General features: G+C 31.5%; 1 protein-coding gene across 1 annotated transcript in view; it reads right to left on the reverse strand.

Moving 5' to 3' along the window:
• The window catches only part of LOC117179926 (proteasome subunit alpha type-7-1), a 104,555-nt gene extending 88,835 nt beyond the window's left edge, over positions 1-15,720 (reverse strand). Inside the window, exon 1 of the mRNA XM_033372151.1 lies at positions 15,513-15,720. Within this exon, the coding sequence (XP_033228042.1) occupies positions 15,513-15,614 (102 nt within the window). The 5' untranslated portion in view covers positions 15,615-15,720. The remainder of the gene's footprint in view (positions 1-15,512) is intronic.
• Positions 15,721-15,937: the final 217 nt, after the last annotated feature.

Below are 15,937 nucleotides of genomic sequence, written 5' to 3' on the forward strand. Positions count from 1 at the left end.
ATTATTCTTTCAAGTATGAAGTCAAAATATTGAAAACTCTCGGATTTAGAACGAGTTAAATTGAAAAAAAAACACTGAAGATCGTCGTTTGTCAAAAACCATGCTTTTTGCATTTATTTTGGAAAATACAAAAGTGACAACTTTTTACAAGAGGAAAAAAAGATGCGCAATTGAATTTCCTATAAGAATATAGGTTTCAAAACTTAAAATTTTAATTTTTCAAAAAAAATGGGTAAGGGGCCAACAAAAAGCTCAAAAATAATTTTATACCCCCTTATACGATGCGGCGGTTCAATTTACTATCGGTAAATTACAACTATTAGGTAAGTTCAGGACATTTCGTAGAAAATATCAATACCTTCTTATTGTTTCATCCCAGAAATAATTTTTTTATAATAATCAAGTGATTTGCAGATTATAGGTCATTGTCGAATAGTTCAACTCTTTCAGTCCTAGTCATTTTCCACAATTTCGTCAAGTTTAAAAATTGTAGACGACTTCGTATGTCCCGGAAGTTAGATCCGTAAATTTATTTTTTTAAATAAATTAAAGTTGTGCTAGAGTTGTCCTCATTTTTGTCGTAAAAGATTTTTTGAAATATCAAAAATTACGGACATAATTTTTGCAAACCGTTGTTTTTTTTGCTAGAACCGCAACTTCTTACTAGAGCAAAAAGAAAGGTTGTGCTGACGACTCGAAGTATACACAATTTTTTACAAAAAAAAATTTAAAAACCTAACCGTAAAAAAAACCAAAAAAACCAGAAACTTTATTATTTTTGAAAATCTCCAAAAACTGAAGCTTCTGCTGAGTTGGGCACGACAAATGCAGTATTTATTCCCTCTAATAAAATTACTTATGATCAACAGTTTTCATATTAAAGCCGGGCACTACAAAATCCTATTTAATTAACATAGGGAAATTTTGAATTTTGCAAAAATTGAACTCATGTTCCAGGGTTTCATCGATTTCATCGAATATGACAAAAAAACTACATTTTTACGTATTATTGTTACATTTTAGCAATTTCCGTCATCTTTTTCATATAAATAATTACTAATGGACAACTTGAATATTTCCCACAACTTTTTAAACAATTTTCAAATGTTTAAACAAATGTAAATTATTAAAAATATTATTTCTTCCCAAAATTTATACAAAATAATCGTATTTTCTGATTCAAACAACCGTTAAAAAAAAGAACCAAAAATTTTATTGTTTTTGAAAATTTCCAAAAACTAAAACTTGTGCTGAGTTGTACACGGCAAATGCAGTCTTTATTACCTTTAACAAAATTACTAATGATCAACAGTTTTCATGTTAAAACTCAAAATGTATAACTCAAAAAATACAAATTTGAAAAAAAAATTGTGCTGGATACATAAAGTCATTATTCAGCACAAGTTTTCGTTTTTCGAAATTTGATTATTTTCTGGCTTTGCATTTTCTTCAGTTTTACATTTTCAAAATAAGAACTGTTGATCTCACGTAATTTTGTTACAGGGAATAAAGACTGCATTAGTCGAGCACAACTCAGCACATGTTTTAGTTTTTCTAAAACTGAATATTTTCTTATCTTTTAGGTTTTTTGAGTTTTACATTTTAATTTTCAATATGAGAGTTGTTGATCTTACGTTTTTTTGTGGCTCGCACAACCCTTGTTTTTCTCTAGTAAGTTGCGTATCTAGCAAAAAAAAAAAAGCGCTTTTCAAAAATTGTGCCCGTAATTTTTGATTTTCCAAAAACAAACCGTTTACAACACAAATCAGCAAAAGTCTAGCACAAATTAGCAGAATGTTCATTTTTTCGCAAAAATAAGTTTTACGGATCTAATTTCCGGGACATCGACTTCTTTCTAAAATTATGAATGAAACAGTGCAGAAAATTTCTTGTCATGCACCTTTTCCAAAACAAAAATTGAAAATGAAAAATTGGTAAATGATATGAAAACAATTTTGTATATATGGGCCATTATGTTTCAAGCGCACCCACTCAAAACATTACATTTGTCCGATTTAAGTCAAACAAGGGCAAAGCGTTCTGTTATTGGATAGTAGATTATTGGGAATTCATTTTGTAATTTTAATCATTATTCAACGAGTAGCAGGGGGTAAACATTTGGAGAATGAATGAATTTGAGATAAAAATTTTGATTCTTAAAAATGATTATTTAGAGTTTACAACTTTGGCTCGCATGAGAATGTGCTGTTTGGTGTACAGGAGCAGGTAAATCTTATTTTCGAGGATAAAAAATTTAATATTACTTTTTAACCTCATGATATTTCAAGAAACAAACCAAATCTTTCTTTTTAGTATAAAAAATTTCAAAACAGGGTCCATCTTCAACAACAAAATTAAATGCAATTTTGACCCTCATTTTTGAAAGCCAAATATTTATACCTAAAGAAAATGATTGCATCCAATGAAAATGACCTGAAATCCCCGATCAAAATTTTAGTATACAAAATTTGTTTTTTCGAGGTCAAATATTCATCTTTTCACAAAACTCTTATCATCAATTGAAAGAGCTTGAAAAAGCCTGCCTAACTTATATTAAACGAAATTTTGTTATCGTTAATTAAGAGAATTATAAATTATTAAAATAAAAAAAGTTTACCGAAGTCAAAAAATTTTCATGCCGACCCTGTCAGTTGATATTTATTCACATGAAAAAATGTTTTTGTATATAAAAGATTTCCGGACGCACCATATTAATTTACCGCACTATACATTGCTAGATTATTTTTAAAGGCTGAAATCAGATTCAAATAAATTGTAAAAAGAATCATTTTTCCCCCATTTTTAAATATTTGTTTTGTATCGCTCTACATCTATTTTTGAACGTTATTTGCAGTTTATATGGGTCACACGAACTTTGTTAAACAAGTAAAATGCATATCATTCATAAAGATATTCTTTGATGACTCAGAGAAAAAGATGTGTTAAAACAAAGGCAACTTCCCCTTGCTTATTTTGTTTTGAATTTTTATTTTAAACCACTTTTTGAGACCATATATGAAATCCCTTTTGACCTTAAATGTAAAACCAAATATTCGTTTCTTTGAGGTAATTTTCCAGTTTAAAGTGCAAGGATTGTACTTTGAGGAGTGTCCGTCAGTTTATCGCAGATTGATAGTCATTACTGATTATGATATAATAAAAAGAATCATTGTAATTAGAAAATAGTATATAAATGTAAATATGTGTTAAGTTCATAGTTCATACTTCATATTTTAACATTTCTTATATGAATTAAAGCTGATCAAACTAATTTCTCTTTATTAATCACGTCGAAAACAACGCATTTTTTCTTCATATTCCGACGGTTCATTAGAAGAGAAGTGCAAATATAATTCTGAAACCTTTGCAAAGAATAAGGAACACACACAAATACACGATACTTCGATAATTCAATATATTTTCTTCAATATTTCCTAAAATTTTGATCTTTGATAATATATAATACGTTTCCGAAAAACGACCCCTAAGTCATACATACCCTCTCCGCGTCATCAAAAACGTTTTAAAAGTTGAAAAACAACCCTGAAAAATGTAAAAATGATTTAGAACTACAAATTAGTTACATGAAACTTGAGAATTTCCCTCTCATTATAATATTCCCAAACCTACCCTTCCACGTGAACGTATGCAACGAAACATCTTGCGCTGCATACGTTCACGTGGAAGGGTAGTTTTTCAATAAAATTATAAAGAGGGGGAAATTTTGAAGTGCCATGAAATCAATTTGGAGTTCTAAATCATTCTTGCACTGTTCAAGGTGGTTTTCCAAGTTTTAAAACGTTTTTAATGACGAGGGGAGGGTATTTATGACTTAGGGGTAGTTTTTGGGTAACGTATTATATATTATTGGAGAGCAAAAAAAGAGCAAAAAAATATCGACTAACAGTGTTTTCTAAGTTGTATTATTTTTATGCTTTTTCCATAAATATATATGTTCCGCTGCATAGATTCACGTGGAAGGGTAGTTTCGGCTGAAATTATAATGAGAGAGAAATTTTCAAGTGTTATGTAATTAATTTCGAATTGTAAATAATTTTTGCATTGTTCAAGGTGGTTTCCCAACTTTTTGAACGTTTTTGATTACGAGGGAGGGTATTTATGACTTAGGGGTAGTTTTTGGGTAATGTATTATATATTATCGAAGAGCAAAAAAAGAGCAAAAAAATATCGACTAAAAGTGTTTTCTAAGTTCTAATATTTTTATCCTTTTTCTATACATATATGTAACGCTGCATACCTTCACGCCAGAGGGTAGCTTTTCAGGACAATTATATAAAGGGGGAAATTTTCAAGTGCCATGTGATTAATTTGGAAATGTAAATAATTTTTGCATTGTTCAAGGTGGTTTTCCAACTTTTTGAAGGTTTTTGATTACGAGGGGAGGGTATGTATGAATTAGGGGTAGTTATTGGGTAACGTATTATATATTATCGAAGATCAAAAATAGAGAGAAAAAATATCGACTAAAAGTGTTTTCTAAGTTGTATTATTTTTTATGCTTTTTCCATAAATATATATGTTCCGCTGCATAGATTCACATGGAAGGGTAGTTTCGTGGAACTTACGAGAGGAAATTTGCAAGTTTCATGTTATTAATTTTGAGTCCTTAATAATTTTTACATTGTTCAAGGTGGGATTTCAACTTTTAAAACGTTTTTGATCACGAGGGGTGAGTATGTATGACTTAGGGGTAGTTTTTGGGGAACGTATTACATTACATCTGAGAGAAAAAAAAGAGCAAAAAATATCAACTAACCGTGTTTTCTAATTTGTATTATTTTTGATTATTTTTTATACATATATATGTTCCGCTGTGTACGTTCACGTGAATGGGTAGTTTTTCGGAAAAATTATGAAGAGGGGGGAATTTTCAAGTGTCATGTAATTAATTTGGAATTGTAAATAATGTTTGCAATGTTCAAGGTGGTTTTCCAACTTTTTAAACATTTTTGATTACGAGGGGAGGGTATGTATGAATTAGGGGTAGTTTTTGGGTAACGTATTATATATTATCGAAGAGCAAAAAAAGAGCAAAAAAAAATATCGACTAACAGTGTTTTCTAAGTTAAAACTTCAATTATTTTGTTGAATATTAATAGTTTTTGGATGAGGTTTACGATTTTTTATCGAAAATGAAAAACTTTCTTCGACTGAAATATGTCAACTATTATAATTCTTGTTTAGAATTCATATTTTGTTTAAAAATTAGACTACTCTTTTAAAGATTAATTTTTTTTATTGAAGATTTATTATTTCTGTTCAAAATTCATCTCCTTAGTTTTTGGATAAAGTTGACTGTTTTTCATTAAAAGTTAAAACCTTTCTTTGGTTGGAATATTTCAAGTATCAATATTTCTCTTTCAGAATTTGTTTAGTCGAAAATTTCCCTGCATAGTTAAAAGGTGAACTACTTCGTACAAACTTCATGTATGTGGTTGAAAAGTAATTTATTTTGTTGAAAATTCGTTTTTCAGGTAGGAAATTTATCTTCTTTGGTAGAAATGTAATATTTTTCATTGAAAATGAAACTCATTGGCTAAAAAGAATCTGTTTTTTTTTTAATTCAACTATTTTCTTCATAATTGGTCGTTGTTGGACGAGTTGTATTTTACTGGTTGAAAATTTAACTATTTGGTCGAAAATTGTACTACATTGTTAAAGATTCATTCTTTTGTGCTTGAAGAATTATTTCTCTGGTTGCAAAATTCACAACTTTGTTAAAAATTAGTTTTTTTTTGGCCAATTCATTCGTTCAATTGGCAGCTGGCAATATTCACAGTATCAATTAAAAAGATTATAGAGATCTATTATCCTGGAACAAATGTGTCCTGATTCCGGGCTACAAGCAAGTGAAGAGTTTAGTCAAAAATTCTTCACTATCTAAAGCAAGTGCATTTCAATGGCGAACAGGGACTAAGTGGCGGGGCTTATTAGCGAGCGCTATTCTCAAATATTCGAACAGCAATTGTGTGAATTCATAACTGAGCAAGGAAGACGAGCAAGGTAAGGAAATGTTTGTGAACAAATTTTCGTTCTCCAAGCCATGAACAGTTCGATCTACGATAACGGGCAAACTAACGGCTAACTATAATTCGCATCTGGCTCCACTCAAGAAAACATTCTCAGGTTCATTTCTGAATTTTCTCTTTAGCCATCAAAGAAATGTACGAAATTTAAAAGTTCCTAAAAATTTGCCAAAAAATCTTTTCTGACGTTCAAAAAATGTACACGTTTTGTAAAATTCTGGTTCAAATGATTTGTACATTCAGGGGTCACTTGTATCATAAAACTGAACATAATTGGAAAATGAAAAACAAGAGCCTAAGTTTCCTATTTTCGCAAATGGAATGTCATTCGAAAAAATGTAAATTAAAAATTCTCAATCTATCACAAAAATATTTGCCATTACCAAATTTTACTTGAGAAAGAATCATTGCAAGCCCAAAAATTAGTCTTTAAGGGTAGGGCAACTTTAACCAAGCATATTTTCATATATTCAATATTAATTAAAATTTTATGAAGGAAATTTCCAGCTTATTATTTTACGAAGCTAGCTATACCACACAAGTAGTAATTTGTAGAAATTCTCTCAGGAAAAATTCCGCAACACTACGACAATAAGTTTCAAATGTCCTAAATTCTCTATTTAATTTTTTTCTGATCGAAAAATTTCATTTAGATAGGCGAATTGTGAAGAATACAGATGTAGTTTGAACCCGAAAACTTGAATTTTCAATAATTGATTGAAGAAAGGTACAGCAAAATAGTTGAATTTGCAAATAAATAATTGAATTTGGAACGAACCAGTTGCATTTTTAACCAAATAACTGCATTTTTTGTCTACAACGATTAACTTTCAACGAAGAAGATTGATTTTCTATCCAAGTACCGATTTTCAAGAAAATTAAAGAATTTTCAACAGTTTGCTTTAATTTTCAACTAAGAAAGATAAGCTGTCCAACCGAAATACAATATACAATTTCAACCAGAAATATCAATTACAGAAAAACGACTATCTAGGATAGACTGATATAATCCTTCCAAGAACTGCTTGCTCACACAGTTTCACAGCCGTGTGGCAGTGCCAACAATGGGTCGCTACTAATTTATAATAGACTGTTTACGTTTCCAGAGACTGATTTAGTCTCCAGACTATTGCGAAGCAACCCCCCAAACTGTTCTTATATAGGTGTTCTTGTGCATTTGACAGCAGTTCTACATTAAACTACATAGGTTCATTATTATCGAGATAGAGAGTTAGGAATTGCGAAATAAAAGTAAGCAAAGACGATAAACTTAGATTTAATACAAAAAGGCAGCGATACGTTAAAAGGATACACAAAGGAATATCAATCTGACCGACACACAGATCCTAAGACGACTAACGTCAGCAGAATGAAGGTATCAAGTACCGCCACGTTCAGTGGAGATGTCACTAGCAGACATACACACGCGATAGATTGCATACATGCATACCACGACACATTAAGGAACAACAATTATCAACCACAAATATGATTTTTTAATTCCGAAGAGTAATTTTATTCCAAAAGGAGTCATTATCATCAAAATACATGAATTTTTAACAAAAATTTTAAATTTTAATCTAAAAAAAGTTTTCTACCAAATATGAAATAGTAACATTTTTAGCCTAAAACATTAATAAAAAAAAGAGAATTTCCGATCGTTTGATTTAAAACAAAGAATACGAATTTTTAACAAAATTGTTTTTTCCTTAACAAAGTTGATGAATTTCAAACAAATAAGATTAACAGTATACCCAAAAAGACAAACTTTCTATCCAAAAAGTTGATTTTTTAACCAAATAGTTTAATTTTCGAACATATTCTTGCATTTTTCTGCCAAATACGAATTTTCTATCAAGCAGTAGAATTTTCAAACAAAAAATGTTAATTAAAAAGATATTGTTGAATTGTGGATTTGTATTTTGTAAATTCTAAATGTTCGACCTTTTTTTTTTCGTTAATATTTACTATTCCCCCGTACATTTCAAGGAAAAATTGCTCGAAACTCACGGAAGTGCTATATATTATTCGCGCTTGCTTGTTGAAAATATTACGGACCTCTTTTTTTAACCTTTGGAGATAGAAAGTGAGGTTCGTTCGATTTTCGACTTCAAAACAGCATCGGAGTCTCAGTCCTGGACGTAACACAAGCATATGCAGTTTAATAGCACGCAATATTTGGAAATTAATATGACTTCCACTACGGCTACATGTGTGAAAAATATGGTAACAATTGTAAACTATCATACACCGATAAGGAAAGCTTGATATACGAAGTTAAATGTGATGAAATTTGTGCTGATATGAAGGAGGATATTTACAAATTTCATACGTCAGACTATCATCGAGATAATATTTTCGGAATGCCGCAAGCCACAAAGAAAGATTTGTATCTAGTTATTTGCGCAAATGGCGAAGGCTTTGTTAAAAAGGCAAAAGGGTTGAAAAGTGACGTCGTCAAGAAATAAATTACCGAAAATGGCTATATGGAATGCCTACAAAACTTGACCATACAATCTAGAAACCAATATGCCATCAGATCCAGACTTCAAAACGTTGAAACCATTAGGCAAATAAAAATTACACTGAGTCCTTATGACGATAAGCGATTATTATTTTTGTAAGTATTGATACTCTCGCATGGGGCCATTACAAAATTATGGATGTCGATAATGATGATGACGTAGATGATGCCCTTAGCGATAGTGACGTGAAATTTTTTGTTCTTCTTGTGAAAGATTAATTGTAAATAGTGCTTTAGAGGATTTCTTATTGTAATTATTTTCTATATAGTTATCACGATTCAACTGAATAAAAGATAATATATGTGTATAAATTGCTTTTTTGTTTATCGAAACCTCCATCGTTGGTTTCACATTGATTAATCGTTGGTTCAACATTGATTCATCGTTGATTTGACATTGATTCATCGTTGATGTATCGTTGTTTCAACATTAACTCAACATTGCTTTATTGTCGGTTTAAACTTGATTCATCTTTGGTTCCAAATCGACTCAACATTGCACAAAGTTGATTACATATCTGATTTATATATCCAGCTGTTGTGTGCACTATCAAACCCTAAACACTTTCCAAATATTTTCTGACCACGTTGTTTGCTTACTTTTTCCACAAGGTATATGTCTGCAATTTTTTACTTTAAAAGTTCTTGTTCAGCAAATCCGCCATCAATGGGTTGTTCTTGATAGTCTTTAAGCAAGTACATCACTGGATTCGTCACCATAACCCGATCAACAGTGAATATCTCTGTTGTCCAGTTGCGAGTGTATTCTTTCTCAAAAACAAAGCTTATGCTTGCTGATTCAAATTTTGTCACCAACTTTTAACTTCTCCCTGGTATAATGCATAGTTTTTTTAAGCGTTGCATCAGCTCCTCTTCATACTAGGTAGATTCATGCTTGGAGATGAGAGTAGGTAAGATGTCTATCAATTTAGTTGCCTCTCAAGCTTAATTGTGGCCACATCTTATTCTTGAGCGTGCGATTAAATCTTTCAGGAGATTGACGCCTTCATATTAATAATGATTTGAACAGAGATTAATGTCGTATCCTTGCATAAGATTTAAAAAATTCTTTGCCTTCATCAGTGTGTAGGTTTTTTGGTACATGACCATGCACAAGTATAGTTTGCATTCCTGAAATCATATATTTCCCACTCTTGTTTTTAACAGAAACCGTCCAGGTGTACCCGGAGGAAACATCTATAGCGGTAAGTAAATACTTTTAGCCATTATTTTCACAGGCATAAGGTAGCATTGCAACAAAAATGTCTGCCACGTCTCGCCTATACCACCCATTTGCATGTGACGTCATTAAATCTTTCTAGTAGGTTTATACAGTTTTGACACTAGTGATAATTTCTTGATGTCCTTTCTCGAGTGCATTTAATCGAGCTTCCAACTGAGCAATGAATTTAATTTTACTGACTACAAAATCTTTTTGAGTGTCAATCCCCAGTTTTTTCAGTTTCTCATTAACTGCTTCTTCAAGTGTTCAAAAATGTGTTCTCATAGATGATGTGGCTTGATACACTGTACGTATCTCTATTTGTATAATGCGCTGTTTAAGTCCCAAATTAAATGCGTCGTATTGTTCTTTGCCCTTGCTAATGTTACAAATTCTCTTACTTCTACGTCGTAATGGCCGTCGAAGATCTTAAATCCAAGACCAGGAGGAGCAGAGCTTGCTGCTGCGATTTTAGATCCTCAGTGCTTATAGGTGACTCTTCGGGAGTTTTTCTAAACAACACTTTAGTTGTCCTAAACCATAATTATTGCAGTGTTTTTGTAATACTAATACTTTACATGCATTAAACTGCAAAGGAATTCGAAAATGTCAGGGCTAGTGCCAACTTGTTTTTATTTTTTCTTGTAAATAGGACTATGATGAAGCCTGTACTTCTTGCAGACTTGCATTCGTAAGTTTAGAAACATTTCATACTGATACCTTTATGAAACTTTGGTTTGTTGGTATCAGATTTGGCTGCAATGGACTTGGATATGAGTTTATTGTCAATAAATCCTTGTAGAAGTTAAGACAAAATGCTACATGGATTCCCGATGATTAAGCTTTTCAGTTAGAATTTTTGTTAATTTCATAATTACTTGACGACAGAGGTTAAAAATCACTAACGACAACCCTAAATAGCTGTTCCATCATAACAGCAGACGAATGGCGATATAGGTTTAATTCTTACTTTTTACATTATCATTCATGAGAGTGCAATGTAATAAAATTCTGTCGGTGTCTGCCTGTATGGTAGCCTGAATGTTAAGGTATGTTAAGCTGACGTAACCACATCTTCGAATCGAGTTTAAACCTATCTCATAATTAAAAGCTCATTTAATGCTAATTTAATGCATTATTGCCAAATTTAATGCTGCACTATTTAAAAAAATACCAGGGGTTACACTAGCTTAACGTTAAGCTGGCGGAACCCCATGTGAAATAAATGTTAAATCGAGTTCTGTCATCACATAATTAAGGGCTCATTTAATGCCCCATTGCCAAATTTAATGCTCCACTATTTAAAAAAGGGGGATTACGCTAGCTTAACGTTAAGCTGACGGAACACCATGTGAAATAAACGTTGAATCAAGTTCTACGCTATCACATAATTAAAGGTTTATTTAATGCTCTCCGAAACCACCAAAATTATTTTCCAAAAGCCACCCCTACTACTAAAGAAACACCCTTAATATAAATGATGCGCACATTGTAAATCTGATCATACTATAATTAAGAGCTCATTTAATGCCCCATTGCCAAATATAATGCTCCACTATTTAAAAAAAAAAAACCGAGGGTTGCGCTAGCTTAACGTTAAGCTGATGGAACACTATGTGTAACAAACGTTGAATCGAGTTCTGTCCTATCACATAATTAAAGGCTCATTTAAGGCTCTCTAAAACCAGTAAAAATTATTTTCCAAAAGCCACCCCCAATACTGAAAAACCGCCCTTAATATAAATTATGCACAAATTGTAAATCTGATCATACTAAAATAAGGGCTCATTTAATGCCTATTTAATGCCCCATTGCCAAATATAATGCCCCACTGTTTAAAAAAAAAACCAGGGGTTACGCTAGCTTAACGTGAAGCTGACGGAACCCCATGGAAAATAAACGTTGAACCCAGTTCTGTCCTATCACACAATTAAAAGCTCATTTAATACTCTCTAAAACCACTAAAAATTATTTTCCAAAAGCCACCCCTAATACTGAAAAACCGCCCTTAATATAAATTATGCACAAATTATAAATCTGATCATACTATAATGAAGGGCTCATTTAATGCCTAATTGCCATATATAATGCTCCACTATAAAAAAAAACAGAGGTTACGCTAGCTTAACGTTAAGCTGACGGAACCCCATGGGACATAAAGGTTGAATCGAGTTCTATCCTATCACATAATTAAAGGTTCATTTAAATCTCTCTAAATCTCTCTAAATTGATTCTCTAAATCTCTCTAAATTAAATGCACAAATTGTAAATCTGAACATACTATAATTAAGGACTCATTTAATGCTCATTTAGAGCCCCATAGCCAAAATTAATGCTTCAATTTTTTTCAAACCGGGGGTTACGTCAGCTTACCGTTAAGCCAGCGTAACATCTGGTTTTTAATAATAAGTGAGCCCTTAATTTATCTCTAAATTCGAACCAGTAAGAGACATAGATATAATTAAAATCTGCAAGGATTTTCGCTGAAAATGATTGATCTCAATAAATGAAATTTAGACAGTATGCGGTATTAAAAAAAGTTAAGAGCCAATACTTGCCTTATTTTCAAGTATCACCTTAGCGTTCAGCCAACCTAATCCCTTTTTTTTAACAGAGGATTATAATTGTTTAAAAGGCATAAAATTAACCTTCAATGAGCCCTCAAATGTGATATGGACAGATTTACAATTTGCGAATAATTTATATTAAGCTCTTAATTATGGTATGGTCAGATTTACAATTTGTGTATAATTTATATTAAGGGTGGTTTTTCAGTATTAGTGGTGGCTTTTGAAAAATAACTTTTGGTGGTTTTGGAGAGCATTAAATGAACCTTCAATTATGTAATACGATAGAACTCGATTCAACGTTTATTTCACATGAGGTTCCGTCACCTTAACATTAAGGTAGCGTAACCCCCGGTTTAAAAAAAATAGTGGATCATTAAATTTGAAAATGGGGCATTAAATGAGCCCTTAACTATAGTATGACCAGATTTACAATTTGTGCAGAATTTATATTAAAGGCGGTTTTTCAGTATTAGGGGTGGTTTTTGGAAAATAATTTTTGGTGGTTTTGGAGAGCATTAAATAAGCCTTTAATTATGTGATAGCATAGAACTCGATTCAACGTTTATTTCACATGGGGTTCCACCAGCTTAACGTTAAGCAACGTAAGACCCGGTTAAAAAAAAATAGTGGAGCATTAAATTGTCAATGGGGCATTAAAAGAGCCCTTAATTATAGTATGACCAGATTTACAATTTGTGCATAATTTATGTTAAGGGCAGTTCTTCAGTATTAGGGGTGGCTTTTGAAAAATAATTGTTGGCCCCTATTCTCCAATTGCACTGAAGTTTTTTTTTCAGAAATAACTTCCAAATTATCGGCATGAAAGAGCTGAAAAACGACCCTAGCCTCAAAATAATGCACATGCATAAAATTTTTATTTATCACAGTAAATGTTTTTTTTGTTAGTATCCCTCAAAAAAGAGGCCGGGGACCCGATTGACCAGATGGCGAAGTATCACATAGCCTTAAGGGTCCCAATATGAAGACTAAACTCGTTAACCAGATATTTCCACCAAAAAATAAAAAATGCAGAGCATTTTCAAAATAAAATTTTTTTAATGTTAGAAATTTTTTGTCAAAGTTTCTTACAGAAGACTTGCAAATTATCCAAATGAAATGTTTAGTTTTTATGAAAATTAGAAGTGATATACTTTTCAAAAAATAGAAAAACATTTAGTGCGATTGCAGAATAGGGGCGTCCACTGTTATTTTTCTGAAAAACAGTATTTTTCTGCAACAAACTATTAGAATATTTAATTGAATGATAAATGAAGCGATTTGACCAGACAGAAGTTTAAAATTATTCTTGCTACGAAATCTTAAATATGGGTATGTCACGATATCGGAATGATTATATTTAACTCACCAAAACCCTACCCTTTTCCAACGTTTCGCGGAGGCGGGAAGGCACCCCTATGACTAGTAAAAAGAATAATGTTGGCCAAATTACTACCCATTTCCAACTTCTCGTTAAATAAGATTATTACGATAGATCGTGACAGACCCATATTTGAGATATCATAGTAACAAAAGTAACAATAATTTTACATTTTTGCCTCATCAAATCGATTCATTTATCGTTCAATTAAAGGTTCTAATAGTTTAGGGCAAAAAAATTTTTTTTCCTGTCAAAACAGAGGTGACAGGTGACGCCCCTATTTTGTCATCTAATCAAACATTTTTCTGATAGATTAGGACATTTCTGTTAGTTTTCACTAGATATCAAATATATTTAGGAACTATCTCAGTTACATTTTTCAATAAGACCAAAATTCAAAAATATAGAGCTTTTTCAAAATTTGAAACAAAATTGTTTTATGAGTATTAGAAACTTTTTCAAATTTTCTGGTACACGAAAAAAAGAATTGAAAATTATCGTGATGAAATTTGTACTTTAGATGAAAATTTAAAAAGTTATATGGTTTTTAACATTTTAAAAATTAAAAAAAAGCATTTTTTAATAGATTAAGAAATATCAATTCAAGTTTCCACTAGATATTAAATATATTATGAAACTATTCTCATGAAATTTGTTAATTAAACCAAAATTCAAAAAGTTAGATCATTTTCAAAAGTATGCAATTTTTGTGTTTAAGAGATCCGCAAGCTTAAAGCATTATTTTTAGCAGATTTTAACAAGATTTACAAATCTTGATAAAATTTCTAAATTGGACAAAAATTGAAAGTGTTGTAGAATTATTATTAAAAGTAGAGACGTCTTAGATATGAAGTTTGTCCTACATTTTAGTAAAAATAATTAATGCGGAAGTCGTTTTTTACATTCCCACTCTAATGTGAAGATATTAGTATTGTTTACTCAGGCAAACGTTTTTAAGGCATCAAAAGAAAGGAAGAGTTTGTTAACCAGCCATTTTTGACCACCGGTTCTGGTTTTATCCATGTAGAAATTTCATGGGTTTTGAAAAGTCTTTAATCGTGACAAAAATGATAATTTTCATTTTTTTTTTATATTCATACGTCTCCGAGATGTCAAAGTTATTCAGTCCCAAGAAAATCAATCTTCAATTAGAAGATGTCACAGTGTGACCAACTATTTTTCTATTTTAGGCAGTGACAAATGATAAAATTTACACTTTTTGTCGTTGAAACATAAAGATATTGAAATATATGCCTTTCGTTAATATCATTAGAAAAATGTAGCCACAAAAGTCTTTATTTTTGATATGAAAATGCCACTTTAAGGTATTGCTACCATAAAAGATAGGATTTCAAACCAATCTTTTTAAGACGAGATGTATTTCAATTTTTGAGAATTTTCAAATTAAAAAAACTCAATTTTAGGAAAATTTTAGGTTACTTCGTTTCGACCTGTGTGTGAATAACTTCTAGAAATTTCTCCTGCATAGAAAAATTCAACAACAATGTATTATGAATACATCACGATTTTGCATATAGAGATGCAGCAAACTTGTTTCTGTCCCACAAGCCCAAAACGAACATTTTAATTTTAAAGTCTTTTCATAGTTATTTTATTTCCTTGCTTTGAATTTTGTACATAAAATCAAGAAAGCCCTGAATTTTACAACTGTTTAGATTGAAAATACATTACAGCAAAAGTACATACAGTATTTCCGAAAATGAGAGTTTATCTAATGTTTTCAGGTTAAGTTCTGCAAAAGGTTACTTACTGCTGTAGATCCTTTCCTCACAGCTTCTTGTGCGTATTCCACTTGAAGTAAATGGCCATCTGGAGAAAAAACTGTAATCGCCCGATCGTAGCGTGCTGACATTTTTATAATCTCAAATTAATAAAAACTTGTCGAAACCGAAATGACTCCACCGTTTTCACTTTTCAGGTGCAAATATCCACAGTACTCCGATTCCCATGTATTTTTCAGGCCACATATTTGGTGCGCCAACAGAGCCATCTTCAGTTGTCCCGGAGAATGATATTAATCTTTGACGTCACATAGTAACTTTAAAATTGTAAAGTACTACAAAAGACCGCACGCCTATTCGCCGTGAGCCGCCGATTGGAGGGGATAGACGAAACGATGCCAGCGCGCGGGGTGGCGAGTAATGAGTTTAGCGGGCGTTTGTTTTGATTACATTT

The sequence above is a fragment of the Belonocnema kinseyi genome, chromosome 9 (assembly GCF_010883055.1).
Source record: "Belonocnema kinseyi isolate 2016_QV_RU_SX_M_011 chromosome 9, B_treatae_v1, whole genome shotgun sequence".
Classification (NCBI taxonomy): domain Eukaryota; kingdom Metazoa; phylum Arthropoda; class Insecta; order Hymenoptera; family Cynipidae; genus Belonocnema; species Belonocnema kinseyi.